The following is a 15,372-nucleotide window of genomic DNA, read 5'->3' as shown; positions in this document are numbered from 1 at the left end:
TGTCCTTTCAGGAAAACCCCTCAAGTGACAGTGATGGGGATGGTTGACAGGCAGGGGTCCTTAGGCTGGAGGGAGGCTGCGGTCAGAGCTGGTGCCTGGTCATTTGCGTCTCCCAGCTGCCCACCAGCTGGGGCAAGGTTGGGGGAAGGGGCTGACCTGGGCAGGAATCAGTCTCCAGCACACATTTTTAATATGCAAGTTAAATAACTAGTTCAATCATTTTTTTTTTTTTTTTTTTTTTTTTGAGACGGAGTCTTGCTCTGTCGCCCAGGCTGGAGTGCAGTGGCCGGATCTCAGCTCACTGCAAGCTCCTCCTCTTGGGTTCATGCCATTCTCCTGCCTCAGCCTCCCGAGTAGCTGGGACTACAGGTGCCAGCCACCTCGCCCGGCTAGTTTTTTGTATTTTTTATTAGAGACGGGGTTTCACTGTGTTAGCCTGGATGGTCTTGATCTCCTGACCTCGTGATCTGCCCGTCTCGGCCTCCCAAAGTGCTGGGATTACAGGCTTGAGCCACCGCGCCTGGCCTATTTCAATCATTTAATAGCCACCAGTCTGATACCCACTTCTTTTTTTTTTTTTTTTTTTTTTTGAGACGGAGTCTCGCTCTGTGTCCCAGGCTGGAGTGCAGTGGCCGGATCTCAGCTCACTGCAAGCTCCGCCTCCCAGGTTTACGCCATTCTCCTGCCTCAGCCTCCCGAGTAGCTGGGACTACAGGCGCCCGCCACCTCGCCCGGCTAGTTTTTTATATTTTTTAGTAGAGACGGGGTTTCACCGCGTTAGGCAGGATGGTCTCGATCTCCTGACCTCGTGATCCGCCCGTCTCAGCCTCCCAAAGTGCTAGGATTACAGGCTTGAGCCACCGCGCCCGGCCCTGATACCCACTTCTAAGAGGACTGGCCTGTGTCACAGTCCTTTCCTCCCTGCCCCACCTGGGGGTGCAGTGGAGTCCCTGGCTGCAGGGCCAGCGGGCCCTGCAGGTACTGGGGCCTCAGCAGCACAGACTAGAGAAATCCCCCCACCCCCACAGACCCCCAGCCGGAATCCCAGTCTAGGCCACTAATGGGGCTTTCTGAGAGTTAAGAAGACAGACACCACAGCCAAGTGGAATACAAAAATAGAGCCTCTCTTTTGTTTAAAAAAAAAAAAAAAAAAAAAAAAAAAAAAAAAAAAAAAAAAAACAGCAAAATCCCAACAGCAAACAGTATCAACAACCGGAACCCAGGGCTCCCCCAGCACCTCCCCAGCCTGCAGCAGCGCAGAGGTCATCTTGCTTGAGTTTTGGGCGCCCTACAGGATGAGCCTCTCTGTGGTCCCGCGTTGTGGGGAGGGCCAGGTAGCACCTATCGGGGCTCAGGGGCCCAAGTCCTCTGGCTGCCGCGCAGGCTGCGCGTGAAGGGCGGGTAGTTGAGGAACTCGAAGCGCAGGCTCTGCTCGGTGGTGTGGTGGCCCCGGGGCAGCCGCTTCATGAAGTGGACCTCGCGCTGGTGCTGCCGCGTCTTGGAGCCCTTGCGGGGCCGGCCCTTGCGAGTGAAGGCCATGTACCATCCCTCGTACTTGGCATTCTGCAGCGCTGTGTAGTTATTCTCCAACACAATCTCTGTGAAGACGCAGTCCTTGCCTTTGCCGTTGCTCTGCAGGTAGGGGGGCCAGACACCATGTTACAGAGCCCCCTCCAGCAGAGGCAGAGGGCCAGCGGCCCCAGACAGCAGGTGGGCACCCCAGCAGATGGCGAGGTGGGCAGGAGCCACAGCCCCACCCCCTGCCTGGGCACCCGCTCTCTAATCCCTCACAACCCGCAGCCCACCCGGCAACTTCCTGTCCTCCCAGGCAGCAGTGACACATGGTTGTCTACGGAGGGGCTGGGCCCCAATGCAAAAAGGCAGAGAGAGCGGCCCAGAGCCTGCCTGCTCTGGCCTCCTGCCCACCAGTCTGGCCACCCATCTCCCCACCTGCCCCTCTTACCCCCTCAGGACTTCGGCTCCCTGGCCCCAGGGCAGCCACCCTATGGGGGAGGGGAGGCCTGGGAGGAGACACTGAGACCCCAGCCCCAGAAGCCTAGGAAGCGGGGAGCTTGAGGCTGGAGAGGAGCCGTGACTAATGGAACCATTGCAGAGCTCGGCCGAGGGGCTGGGCCTGCGGCTTACTGAACATTCCAAATGCTGGTACCATGTAATTGGACATAATAGCAAAGCAATTTGGCGATTTGTTAAAAAGATATATGGAATTTACCAACCCCCCCAGCCCCTTCCCTAGCCTTCGTTCTTCCTCCTTTGCCTTTTATAGTTTTCATCTCTCAAACAGCTTCCTTCTCCCTCACCCCTGCACCCAATCATGAGATAACCCCAAGACGGCCCGGTGGCCCTCTGCCTACCTTGTTAGGATCAGAGCACAGGACTGTCCTGGAGGAGTCCAGCCAGCCCAAGCCACTCCCCAGGTCCTGCGGACCCCGCCTGCCTGCTGGAGCCTCACCTTGGCGATCAGCTTCCCCTTCTTGTTCATGCAGATGTAGAGGCCCGTCTCGGCTCCTCGGACTCGAACTCTGCTTCCAAAGGTGTCCGTCTCCACGATGAGCTTTGCTGTCAGAGAAGGTAGGAGGATGGTTATTGGCATATCCCTGACCCCAGCTGGCCCACACACTTGTCACAGCCCAGCAGCAACTGCTCCAAAGACCAGGAACCCAAAACATGGACTCCAGCTCCAGCCCAGCTGCTAACATGCTGTATAACCCAGAGAAAGGGCAAGGTGCTTTTCTGGACCTCAGGCCCCACCCCTGGGTTTAAAGAGGGCAGTGGACTGGATTATGGTTTTCAAACTGGGTTCTCAAGAGAGGTCTTGGGAACATCAAATTGAAAAGGCTGAAGTGCCGTTCCTTCCACCCTCTTTTTAAATCTCTTAGATCGAGGCTCTAAGTAAAATTTAATTGAATCAGAGTTCCATGGCTAATCAAAAGATCTCCGAGGATCCTTCCAACTCTGACTATCACGTGCACGTGCCTCACAGGTCATTACAAACATTTGGGTGCAGTGGTGACCTCCAGTCCCAAGGCCAAAGATGAAAGCATTGTCTCCTGTTTCTGCCCCTTTGGGTTCTAACTCACAGCTTTCGCCACCCCCAACATCACCAGGCTCTGCTCTGCTGAGAAGGCGCTAGGGATGGGGACAGCTCTCCCTAAACACATAGCCCAGAGCAGGCTGCTTTCCCAGAACCTCAGACACCTGCCATGAGGATCCTGCCTCTTCCCTGTGGTTTCCCAGTCACCAGGGTCCCCAGCCCCAGTGTCTAGAAATCAACTCAATCGCCTTTTCTCTTTCAGCCTCATCACAGCTGGGCTTCTCAGCCCAGTGACCAAATACCTTCTGTGGGTGAGGAGGAGTGAGAATTGTGCCCGCTGGCCTCTTAGTCTGGAGGCCAGGAGGCAGGGCTGAATTCTATGCCTCCTTCCCCACTACCCTCCCCTTGGACAGCCAACTTGCCACAGAAGCCTGTCCCGTTCACCTCTCTATGCAATCCTCTCTTATAGGCTGTCCCCAAGAAAGTAGTGAGGCTGACTTCACTGTTTGGGAAGGGACAGAAGGTGCTGGCTCTCCTGCCCTCCCTGCCACAGAGCCCAGCCTCTCCCCTCCTTGACAAAGCCAGTTCTTGGACTTAGCCTGCATTGACACATGGCACCTCCTCTGTCACTGAAACCCATGGCAGGGGTTGGGGGCACTGAGGTCAGGAAGTCAGTCATCACTGCTCAGCCTGTAACATCCCCCTCTTCACACAGGTGCAGTGCTGGGACCCAGTGGCCAAGCCCCCAGTTTGGCCCCAAGTCAGCAGGGAAATGCAGCTGTCACCTCCCTGCCCACCCACCTCCTCCTGGACCTAGCCAGTCTGCTCACCCCTTTCCTGCTCTGCCTTCCACAGCAAGAGGCAGCTGTTTTTAAGGGCCAGGAAGGATGCTGACTGGATGACTGAGAGGATGCCACTCTGCAGACTCTGGCCAGATGCAGCAGGCAGGGATGAAGTAGGTGCCTCTGCATCTTCCTGGGGCCGGTAAAGAAGCCATTGAGACCTCTCTGCTATTCTCCCCAGACTCCTCCAGTCCTGGCTGAATATCCTGAGCCTCTGTTCTTAGGCCCCCAGCTCCTATCCTGCTGTGGGGCAGGGACTAGGGAAGGTGGGGAAACCTCTTAGATGACCAAGGAGAGAAGTCGGCATCAGACTTCCTCTGATGTCTGAAGATGAATTCCCCCACATCAGCTTGGCTTCTGCTTTCTCCCCAAAATCCAAGGATGCTGGGCCATTTGCTCTGATAGAGCAAACTCTGGAAGAGCCAGGCATTCGTCTCCTCTCCTTAGAAGCTGAGAAGGGCAGCAAGCAGCCAATTTGGAGGGACAAAGGGACAGTAGGCCTGCTCTGCCAGCCCAGCAGGGGGGCTCGGCCACCAGGCAGGCTGCCCCCACCCCCACCCCAGAGAGCCCCCTCTCTCCCAGGTCGGTTGAATCTGCTCAGATCTGGAGAGCTGGGGCCTGGAGAGCTGGGGCTGCAGTTTACGGCCGCTCTCCCGACCGGGCTTTTGGAAAGCTTAACATTTTCAAACCTATTCTTCCACCCCAGTGACAGATTTATCCCAGGAAAATTATGTCTCCTCCTCCAGCTTTGAAGGGAAGTCAGCTACGTCGACGCAGAAAAAATGCAGCGAGACATACTCGATCCCCCAAACTGGCTCAAGAAGAGGAGAAAGTATTCAGGAAATGTTAAAAAAGGTGAAAGTAAGAAGAGTTTTAATCGCTCTGCCAGACGCGGGGGTCTCTCCAGAGATTCAGAGAGAACAATCTTGAACCTCTTTTTTAACATTTACAGACTTGCAACTCCTTTCAAACTTCACATCTGAAAAAAAGCTCGTTCTTTTTCTGTTTTATATCATTCTTCATTTTTCTTCTTAGCTCTTAAAATGCCTCACCTTTTTATTACATTTTAATAGAGTCTTCCCCTCTCCTTTCATGCTTGTTTAACGTGGTCATTATTTAAAGGTTTTTAAACTCACAATAATCGCTCTCTAAAAACAACACCAGCCGCCCAGAGGGTTTGCTTTTCTCTTGGTACATCCAGGACTCTGGAAATTGGCCCCGTTTCAAGGCAGGAATATTGAATGTTTTAGAAATCAATCAGTCCTCAGCCTCTCTGCTGGCAGTAGCTCTCCGTACTGGCCACCCCACCGGGAGCCGGGAGCCCTGCCCCAGCCGCCTGGGTTCCCCAGGGAGTGAAGCAGGGAAAGCCCCCTTCCAAGCCCAGTTTCCACCTGTAATTGACCCTTCTGATCAAAGTATTTAAAGGTTCCCAGCAAACCCCTTTTCCAACTGGGAGAGTTGAGGGGATTTCTCTCCCTTCTCTTTCCCATTCTCCTTTTGTGGGCCCTGGCGACATATCCTCTTTCAAGCGCTTCCCTTAAACCTAGGCCCCCTCCCCCTGAACCCCCTGCCTCCACCTGCAGCTGGGGAGGAGTGTATGAAGTGGGGAGGTGTAAAGGGAGATTCCTAGATTCATTCATTTGCTGGGCAGGGAAGGGGGCACCTGTGGCCAAGTATTCCCCAAAGTCCCTTCCCTAGCCCTCTCTTCCCCAGCTGACCCTCAAGACACCTTTCTGCCTTAACTCCTTCCCTTCTGAGCTGGGGACCCTGCAGGCCCCCTGTCAGTGCAGATGGGACTGGCGGTGCAGGCGCCGCGCATCCCACAAGCTACCTTCAGCGCGCCTTACCGAAGGGGTCGCCGTCCTCTGCCATGGCGTTGATGCGCTTGTTGGCCAGGACCTGCACGTGCTTCCCGCTGGTGCGGCTGTAGAGCTGGTAGGTCCGGATGAGGCGGCGGCTGAGCTGATCCGTCACCAGGCTCTGCTCCCTCACATGCTGTGTAAAATTAGGTGAGGACTGAACAGTTACCTTTAGGAAATTGAAAAATACACAATACGCCATTATAATGCTACTCCGCCCAGGGGCCCGAGTGGCCCCATCCCCCTGTGTCCCCCTCACTGCCCCAAGCCACCAGCAGGTGCTGGGGGTTCCCCCAACATGCCAGCCCAGGCCTCCATCCCCCACCCAGGCAAATCGGGCAGACCCAGCCCAGGATAAACGAGCCCCGGGGAAAAGCTGGACCCACCTGTTGGGAGACACCCTGGGGCTCCCGGCCAGCCCGGAACAGGGAAGCGAGCTCCCTGCCCAGCGCAGGGCCCCCGCCCGGGCCTTCCTAGAGGAGCAGGGCGCTTTTAAGTAGGGAGGCAGCGCTCCCCGACCCCTGACATTTATAAAGACAAATTTACGAGCAAATGTTGAGAGTGCAGGGGACCTGGGCACCCGATCGTTGGGCCAGACCAGCCACAAGCCTCCCCCAAGGGGCGTGGAGAGGATCTCTGCTGTAGTCACCCGGCTTCCCCTGGCATCGAACATCCATCTCCTGGCCCCGGCTGCCCCCTTCCTCGGCGGCTGAGTGTTCCCTGTGCCCCCAGCCGGCGAGGATACATGGGGGACAGTGCTGGGCTCCGAGACCTTCGCTTCTATCCTGGCAACTCACTCGCTGTGTGACCTCTGGCGGGGTGCTACCTCTCTGTGCCTCGGGGTGGCTCGGGGCTGGGTTTCTAAAGTGCCCTCAGCCCTCCGGCACCGGCCGCAGAGTCAGTACCAGTGCCCCCGACCGGCGCTGCCCACCCAGGTCTCCCGGCTGGCCCACCCAGCCCCCTCCTCCGCGCACCCCTCCTCACCTGGGCTTGGAGGCAGAGGACCAGCAAGTGCAACAGCCTGTGGGAGACAAAAGCGGGCGGGAGAGAGAGGCGCGGGTGAGGCGAGGGGCGCGGCGGGCGGGCGGCGGGACAGGGCGGCGCGGTACTCACAGGCAGCTCAGCGCGGAGCGGGGGCTGCCCATGGCGCGCGGCCCCGGGGCACCGAAAGCCCGGCGGGTCACGCAGTCCCGTGGGCGGCCGCGGGGGGACGCGCGGAGCAGGGCGCGGGCGGAGAGGATGCGGGTGCGGGAGGCTGGCGGCGACCACGACGCGGCTCCGCGGGTCCCGTGGAATGTCGTGCTCGCCGAGCCGCACCGAGTCGCTGTGCGCCGCTGCCGGAGCCGGTGGCCGCTGGCTGCTCCGGTGCCGGAGCGGGCGGGAGGGTCACGGGCTGGCGGGGTGGGTGGGGAGGTGGGAGGGCGGGGAGGGGTGGGGGCGGGGGGCGCCGCACCGGGCGCGAGGGGGGAGCGCGGGGCAGGCGGCGGGAGCCCGCAGCCCCCGGCTGGGAACTGGGGCCTGGATGCAGCCCGGGGCGGGGGCGGGGCGGCCGGGGCGGGGCGGCCGACGGGTCCGGGATTGGGGGTCTAGGCTAGGGGAGGGGTCTGGGGACCCGCGGGAGGGGCGGGGGCGGCCGGTCTGGGCGCCTCCCCCTATCCCCAGCCTGTGCCCTCGCTCGGTCTCCGGGCCCAGGCACGCGGGGATGGGGGCGCCTGGGGCTGCGGGCTCTGCGGGCCGGGAGACCCCGGGCCAGGGCTTCCCTGACCGCCCGGCGCACCCCAGTTCGGCGGGGCTGGGTCTCCGCCTCGGGGCCCAGCAGGTCCTGCCGCGGGCTACGTAGCAGTCTCTGAGCCACCTACTGTGTGTCCCGCCGGGACTGCCCCCTGGGAGCGGCCGCTAACCGTGCCGCGAATGGCTGCGCACCCGGCCCTAGCGCAGTGCGTGCCGGTGCCACTTGGACCCCACTCCCCTGTTTCTGACGCGTGCCCTGTCCTGTTGGTCTCTCCAGTCTCGTTCAGTCTCCCAAGGAGGCCCTGGGAACCAGAAATGCCTCCCCCTCCCCCGCATTATCACCATCACCCCTTCCCCTGTGCCCCTCGCCACACACACACACTAGCCTGAAGCTTGAGGAGCACCCCGAACCACCTGTGTGGAAGAGAGAGTCTGGAGGTCCCTGGCAGGACCCACTGTCCCCCTACCCCAGCAGGCAGCCGGGGCAAAAATAACTGTTCTCGTAGCTTTTCCTGGGGGAAGGGACTTCCATCCAGGCCACCCAGCCCTTTCCCCCTCAAAGCCCCATTTGTTTTTCATTTCACAGATATTTACACACCTACTGCATTCTAGGCAGGGGCTGGTCAGCTGGGCCTGGGGCATGGGAGAAGGTAGGCACTTGTCTAAGCCTTTCCTAGCCCCTCACCTTGTGGCTTCCCCCCTGAGATTTCAGGAAACCCTGAGCCCTCACGCTGCTTCTGTGGGAGCAGCCTGGGTGGGCAGAGATGACCTGGGACAGGTGCCCTGTGAGGAGCAGGTGATGCCCTACCAGGCTGCTGCCTTCGCCCACAACTTCCCTTCCCCACTGACCCTCCATTCCCCTGGGGGTAGGGCTGGAGGGTTTCCTGTGGTCCCAGGAAGCCATTAGGCCAAAATTAGCAGCAGCCCTAGTCCAGCCTCACAGCCAGGCCCTGCCTCCCTTCCTCCTCTGTGTCCCACCTTTCCCTGTGCCCCATCTTTCCAACTACCAGCCATAAATGCAAACACTGAGCAATGGAGAGACAGGAAAACAGAGGGTGCGTTCCAAGATTTTATCCCTCCTCAGAGAAGTAGACTTCCAGAGCACACCTGCCATCTTCCTCCAGGAGTCTGCTCACTGGGCTCTTGCCCACACAGACCTTGTGGCAAGGGCCATGTCTTAAGAGCTCAGAAATCACAGTTCAAGGCACAAAGCTGGGCAGAGCTGTTCTGCAGTTAAGAGTTCATTGAATGAAAGAATGAATGATGGGGAAAGTGGCTGAGTCTTTAGACATCAGCCTATTTGCAACTTCCCCAGGAAGACCTGCCTTCACCTCCTCCCAACAGATTATCACCAGCAACACCACCAGTAAGTGAGCACTTGTATCTGCTACAGGCTTGGCAGGCACTGTCTCCTCTAAAGCCCATGGGGAGGTGGGCGCATCAGGCAGAGACAAGTCAGGTGGACACAAGTGGCCACAGCCCAGGCCAGCCCTTGCCTTCCCTGTGCTCTGTGTAAGGCCTGAGTCACAATTTGTTGAGTGGGTCTCTTTCCCTCTCTGCACTGCTTCAAGTGGGCAAGGGTGATGTCTGTTTGTTTGTGGTCTTACCCTCATCCCTGTACATAGTAGGTCCTCAGGCTGTTTAGTTGTGTATATTGATGAACAAATGATTGAATGGAGAGATGGGGACAGGGGACAGGTACTTCCTGTAAGAAACGGGCTTTCTCCCACCATGGACTCTCTGAACTTCAGTGAGATGAGCAGAGCAGGAAGTAGGCCCCGGGCAGGGGTGAGGATGATCCACCCATCCAACAGTGTTTGCATGGTCCTGGGGTCACAGCCAGAGTAACTCTGGGTATCTGCCCCTCCCTGGAACGGGGGTAGGGGCAGAGCCCCTGGCTGAGAGCAGCATTCAGCTTCCGCTGTGGAACCCCCAGAAGATTCTGAGGGCCCTGGGCTGACCCTCAATGGTCTTCAGCTACCCTTCTTCCTCTGGCCCAGAGAAAGAAGATGGGCGTCCTGGGATCTGAAGGGTCTGAGGTCAAGTTTCAGTACTGTCCCAGCCTCTGCCAGGGAGCCTATACTGGACCAGGATTCCTTTACATTTGGATTTGGGGACCCTCCTGAGAAGTGGACCCTCACCTCGTTCGTTTAAATTCTCATCTCCCCAAAAGTCTCTTTTTCTGGGGGAGAGAAGCAGATGGGGGCACCCCATGAGCAAGCACCTGGCTCTGCCCCGGCACGCCCCGTGACTGACAGATGCAAATATCCCGCCGGGCCCCGGCAGGCCGCTCCCTCCCTCGCTGGCTCACCCGCCTCCCGGCCAGCTCCCTCCCTCCTTTATCTTATCAAAGCCGGGTAATTACAATTGCTATTTTGTTTCCTCAAATCTGCAATCAGAGCTCCCTGGCCCAGATGAGGGAGCGCCTGTCAACCTGATCGCTGAGTGACAGCCCAGCCACCTTTCCCGGCCGCCCCCACACTCCGCAAACACACACACACGCACAGACAAACTCCCTCACCTGCAAACACAAACACACACTCCTCGCCAACACACGGCCCGTCTCCGCAGACACGCCCTCGCCGGCACCCAGACACACTCCTTCAGCCTATTTCCAAACGCACCCCTCGATCCCAGCCCAGCCCCCGGCCCCTCCAATCCACACCCGCCGGAGACCGCAGCTTGCTCCGACGCGTGCTTCCTGCGCCGGGCGTTCAAAGCGCCGCGAACTCACTGCCGACTCACTGCCGACCGTTCAAATGCAAATCGCCGAGACTACGTTAAGCACTTCGGCCGCTGTCTGGGAGTCGTCTCCCTCGGCCCCCAAATAGGAGCCTGCCCTTCCTCCAGCAGTCGGCAAACCCCGGCGTATGCCTTCATCCCCCAGGGCTATGAGGTCACAGTGAGCCGGCAGCGCTCCTACTGTGCGCTGAAGGGCAGAGAAGAGGGCTCGAGGAGAGGCGGGGGGTGGAGAGAGGAATAAACCATGCCCAGCTGTGTCCGCAGGGCGCCCCAACCGGCCAAGATACTCCTGGGCCGAGAGGCTGATGTGGATTGGGCCCCCACTGCGGGCAGGAGCGTGCTCGGCGCCGGCCCGCTCCCACCGGGAGACCGACCTGGAAAACCGGGGAGGAATGCACGGAGCAATCAGTGACATCGCGGGGAGTGGGTGGGGTAAATATTGGGGCGGCGCCGCGCAGGGTGTAGATGGGTCAGCTAGGGAGGCCTCCCCGGAGAGAGGACTCTGCGAGGCACTCAGCCAGTCTCCCGCTCCTCCTGCCACGCACGTGCCGAGGCCTTTGGAGGCTGGGGCCAAAAGGAGGAAGGAAGGGAAAGAGGAGTGAGGGCCGCAGCCCGACTCCCCCGCTCCAACTCGAGTCGTTCGAATGAATGAATGAACGTATGCACGCATGCAAGCAAGCCTCAATGGCATTCCCCCGCCTTCTGCCCAAGATTCGGCCGCCCAGAGCACTGGCGGGACTCGGAGGCCCCGGCCCCACGGCGCCCGCCCGGAGCCTCTAGAGGCCGTGGGAGCGGTACGACCACCAGCGGCTTCAACCTCGCCCGCCAGAGGGCGCCAGCCCGGCCTTCCCTCTGCCTGCCGACCGCGCTCCGCAGCGAGACCCATGGTTCCCAGCCAGGCCGCCCCTCCGCTGGGCTCCCCAGGGAAGCATTTTTAAGAGTCCTCCTGGAGCGGAGAAAGGCGCCTGCGACCCAGATCACCGCAACACAGACGGGCGTCATCTCCCTTTGTCCTCAACTTGAGGAAGAGGGAGGTTGGAAATTGGACCCCTAGTTCCTCACCACGGGCTCAGGGAGAACCTCCTTCACTAGAGATGCGCTGAAGAGCGTGCGGGTAGGTACTGAAGACGCAAGGTCTTCAAAGCTGACCTCACCTGCCCCAGAACCACCACCCCATGATATCCCGGAGCCCCTTTCCCCTTGCCCAGAGGCTGTGGGTGGGAGTTGGCCCGACCCCCATCAGGCCCTGTTCTCTGTCTATCCTCAGCCTTTCTGGCCCCAGGCTGTCTCGGGAGGCAATGTTTTGTTTGTTTGTTTGTTTGTGGGCATTGACAATCCTCCCCCCCCCCCCCCACCTACACAGCTGCTGAACTGCTGACCCCAGAGCTGGTCACACACACTCATCCTCAAACCAGGTGTGTCCCTTCTTCCTGGCAGGCACAAAGACAGCCAAGTGCCAGAACTACCTGATTCCAGGCACCAGAGACCCCCAGACCCCAAGGGGTGTGGGGGACAAGAACCCCTTAGTCCAGGAGGCCAATTCCCAGGGGCCCTTTTCTGCCCCCATATGCCAGGCCACCCGGATTCTGGTTTCCCTGTCACCCAATCTGGCTAGTCCCCTCCATCTGGCCCCCGGAGTCAGGTTTCTGTAAGGTCCCAGCCCTGCTCAAGAGACGGCCTGCAAGGCTCAAAGGAGGAGCGAAGCCTGGTCCCGCCCTGCCCTCACAGGCCCTCTCTGGGCCGGAGCCCCTCATGGGGCTAGGGACACACATTCCTCAGGCTGCCCAAGCCCGCTTATCTGCCCCCTGCCCATCAGCCTGAGTGCTGACAGAGGCCCAGACCCCTTGTTTGGATGCTGATAACCTCCTGCGATGGCCCTCCCCCACCTGCAGAGACTGAGAACGGGCTGAGTGTTGGGAGGTCCTCTTCCAGCAAGGCAACTGGGGCCCAGGGTCGTGAGGGTAGAAGATCCCAGAGTTCTCCACACTCCCCCAGGCCCAAGGCCACCCTGGGTGCTGCCACAGTGCCACCTGGCGGTCCCTAGGGAAACATCACCCAGCACAGGAAGAAGCCACACAGGAGCTGCAAAAACCCCACACCACTTTATTTCAACCTTTATCCAAAAATGTAAAAACTATTAAAAATGTGTAGTTCTGAGCTTCAGGCACTAACTTCTAATCCTCACAGACAGGTGAGAAGAGAGACCCCAAGAATGGTGCAAGATCAGAAAACCAGGGCTGTGTGGAGCACAGGCCCTCTCCTAGCACCAAAGACCCAAGTCCCTCCCACCCAAACCCCACCCAAGCTCTCCTCTTTAAGGAAGGAACATTTACAATTCTTGAAACTTCTCGGGGAACAGGGTTCATGGCAGTGCATGGCGCATGGAGCTGACCTGAAAAGAGGAAACAAGGAATCAGCACCTAGGCCCTCAACTGCTTCTCCCGCCCCTTCCCAGAGCCTGCTGGGCACTTCTCCCTGCAACTCACCAAGGAGGGCTAGGGCCTGCCCCCCTGCTTTTTGGCAGGAAGGATGGGGCACAGCTCAGCTTCTTCCTCGTCACTGTCTTCTTGTTCCTCGCTCTCCTCCTCGGAAACATCATTGCTCATCGTAACTGGTGGACACACAAGCAGTAGGATGGGATGTTAAGACCAGACACTTTCACACCGCATGCCATTTCTTCATGCCCTGTGGTTCTAGGCTTGCAGGGACCCTGACCTCCCAGTGCTTATGGGCTAGGTGGGAAGAACTTCAGACCCTGAACTGGGTCACAAAGAGCCAAAGGAGTCTTCATCACTGGAGCTGGAGAAGCTGGGCCATGTTCCATGGAGGAGGTAGGCTTGAGTAGACGGAAAGGAGAGGGCATGTCATGCACAGGGCACAGCGTGAAGGGCACGCAGACCTGTACAGGACTGCACTGGGAGATGAAGGTGGGATGGGGCAGGAGTGCGGAGTAGGGGAAGCCTGATGGGAGAGTCTACTGGAAGCAAAGGAGAGAGTCCTTTCCTCTTCTCACCAATCTGGTGCCGCCCAGTGATCCGCACAGGGCCAGAGCCCGACTTCAGGCGGAAGGTTACAGGTGGTTGGAGCTGGAAGTCGTCCAGACTGAGCTGGGAGGAAGAGAAGGATGAAGGCCTGGCCCACTCCTAGCCCACCCCACACTGTAATGAGTACTGACGTCCTCAACCCCCTCACCACCACCACCACCAGGGCAGAGCTGGGGAACTCACCATGGGTTGGCAGGACAGCTTGAGGTTGGCCACAGGGACTGCGATCTCCTGATGGTCATGGTTCCGGGCCACAACTTCTACCACATTACACTCGTCTTTGGCTCCCTCGGTGAGGCAGAGCTGGGAAGGGTACACAAGGCCTCAGGGTCTCCTCAAGAGAGGGCTGACACCACAAGTAAAGGCATCTACCCTAGCACCTGCCCAGCTTCAGAGGTCCCGGTTCACCTGGCCAGGGGAGCCGCCCATGCCGGGGGGTTAGGCTGAGGAGGTGTCTCCAAGTAAAGGGGGTCCGAGGGTTGGGTAGAGACCTATATTGCTTGCCTGGGCTTATTCATTAAAACCCCACTCCCCCGCCCCTCACCATGGTTAGTGCCAGCACGTGCTCCGCATCATCCTCTTCCTCTACCTTAAAGGTGAAGGAGCGGGTGTGGCCGGAGAGCTCACAGCCTGGGAGAAATAACAGTGAGTATGCCTGAGCGTGTGTACTGGGCTGGGGGTGGGGGATGTCACCAACCCGCGGTCACGTGTAACCTTGGGCGGACGAGCCATTTACATGTCCACCTCCTTCTCTCAGAACACCTGGGGCGCTCGACCGTGGGCCCCGCCCAACACATCTGGGGCAGGGATCTCGCCGCCCCCTTCGGCTGTGCGTGCGAGGCCTCCTCTCCTCCAGGAACAGCAAAGCAGCCCTCCGCCCACACCCACGCCGTGAAACCCTCCGCATTCCGCCTCTCATCCCTACCTCTTACTGCCCCAGTACCACCCTCAGCCTCTCCCTTCCCCAGTACCGAAGAAAAAACTGTCCATAGTGACCGGGGCTGGGACCCGCAGGCCCCCGACACCCCCGGCCCGCGTTCGGCTCTCCTGACTCAAAAACGCCAAGGCAGTTGCAGTGCCGGCGGCCATGCTGCAAGGGCCTTCTCCAAACTCCGCCCCCGACACGCACAAAGCCGGGGACCCTCGGCCAGTTCCGGCCCCGCCCATTAAAGGAGACGCTCAGTCCTGAAAGAGAAAAGGCACCGAGACACCGCAGCCCTACCCGGAGCCCGCAGCTACTGCTCGTATTGTATCAAGACCGAAGAGAAAGGAAGTAAACATCACAGAAGAACGGATTTGGGATTTATGTTAACATCCTTGCTCATTTCCACGACTATGAGGGTGTCCAATTCCCCAAGCTCCTCGCTCTGTGTCGGAGGAGTGTCTCCCACTCTTCCAACTCAGGATAAGCTTTCGTCAAGGGAGGTATAGATATAAAAATGTTAACCCTTCTTACTCCTCCTTCCAGCAAAGGTGGGGTTCAGGGCAGTGCTTTTCTGCCACAGCAAAGGAAATGCACTCAGATTGTCTTTGCCTCAAGAGAGCCGAGGAGCCTAAAGACTTTCAGTTCAGGCATTTCCATCCCAACACGTCTGTCCTCTCGGCTAAGCCTCTCCTAGATACTCTTCCTGCTGTAATGACCCCGCAACTTGTTATGCCTTCACTGAGCCTTAGCTGCTGGCACCTGCTAGCAGAGGACTAGTTGGTTCATGTGTCTTCTGTTCCTGGCCGACCCACGCTTTTTGAGCTTTTAATTCCAAATCAGCCAGGAGTATCTTTGCGCCCTGGATTATTTTGTCAGTTTCCGCTACTCGCGCCATCTTTCGCCTTTTAAGAATCAGGCAAACTGTGTGCTTTTTCCTAATAGATGGCAAAAACTCAAACTAGAGGCCCTATTTCACACCCAGGTTGTAACTGTGGCAAGAGGGTGGGGTGGCTTGACTAAGAACCAGTCTACTTTTTTTAGCTCTTGCCCTAAGGAAAATCTGGAAGTGATGGAGGTAGGAGGGCTGCCTTCAAGATCCAACCTCTAACTTCCAACAGCTGTGGAGAGGGGGCAGCTTGTAGGTGAGGCATGAAAGGAGAAAAGGTAGGGGACAGAC

General features: G+C 58.6%; 2 protein-coding genes across 7 annotated transcripts; both read right to left on the bottom strand.

Annotated features, from left to right (window-relative positions):
* Positions 1–1,156: 1,156 nt before the first annotated feature.
* On the bottom strand, positions 1,157–7,106 carry FGF8 (fibroblast growth factor 8). Of its 4 annotated transcripts, none has more exons than XM_010356131.2 (6): positions 6,867–7,106; positions 6,738–6,774; positions 6,140–6,226; positions 5,742–5,922; positions 2,471–2,577; positions 1,157–1,632 (listed from the first exon to the last, which is right to left on the bottom strand). In XM_010356131.2, exons 1-6 carry the CDS (start codon positions 6,896–6,898, stop codon positions 1,342–1,344), a joined length of 735 nt encoding a protein of 244 aa, XP_010354433.1. In that variant the 5' UTR covers positions 6,899–7,106; the 3' UTR covers positions 1,157–1,341. The 4 variants fall into 4 exon arrangements, with proteins under 4 accessions (XP_010354433.1, XP_010354434.1, XP_010354435.1 ...); XM_010356132.2 differs by having other exon boundaries at positions 5,742–5,889; XM_010356133.2 differs by lacking the exon at positions 6,140–6,226.
* A 5,203-nt stretch (positions 7,107–12,309) lies between these two features.
* Positions 12,310–15,248, bottom strand: NPM3 (nucleophosmin/nucleoplasmin 3). 3 transcript variants are annotated; one of them, XM_010356136.2, is made up of 6 exons: positions 14,242–15,248; positions 13,815–13,900; positions 13,454–13,573; positions 13,240–13,333; positions 12,713–12,837; positions 12,310–12,618 (listed from the first exon to the last, which is right to left on the bottom strand). In XM_010356136.2, the coding sequence occupies exons 1-5, from the start codon at positions 14,435–14,437 to the stop codon at positions 12,722–12,724; spliced, it is 612 nt and encodes a 203-aa protein (XP_010354438.2). In that variant the 5' UTR covers positions 14,438–15,248; the 3' UTR covers positions 12,310–12,618; positions 12,713–12,721. The 3 variants fall into 3 exon arrangements, 1 of the variants encoding a protein (XP_010354438.2); XR_004060108.1 differs by having other exon boundaries at positions 12,713–13,333; XR_004060109.1 differs by lacking the exon at positions 12,310–12,618 and having other exon boundaries at positions 12,714–12,837; positions 12,942–13,333.
* Between the last annotated feature and the right edge of the window lie 124 nt (positions 15,249–15,372).

Source organism: Rhinopithecus roxellana, chromosome 11, assembly GCF_007565055.1.
Source record: "Rhinopithecus roxellana isolate Shanxi Qingling chromosome 11, ASM756505v1, whole genome shotgun sequence".
Taxonomy (NCBI): domain Eukaryota; kingdom Metazoa; phylum Chordata; class Mammalia; order Primates; family Cercopithecidae; genus Rhinopithecus; species Rhinopithecus roxellana.
This window is presented reverse-complemented; position numbering and strand designations above follow the sequence as displayed.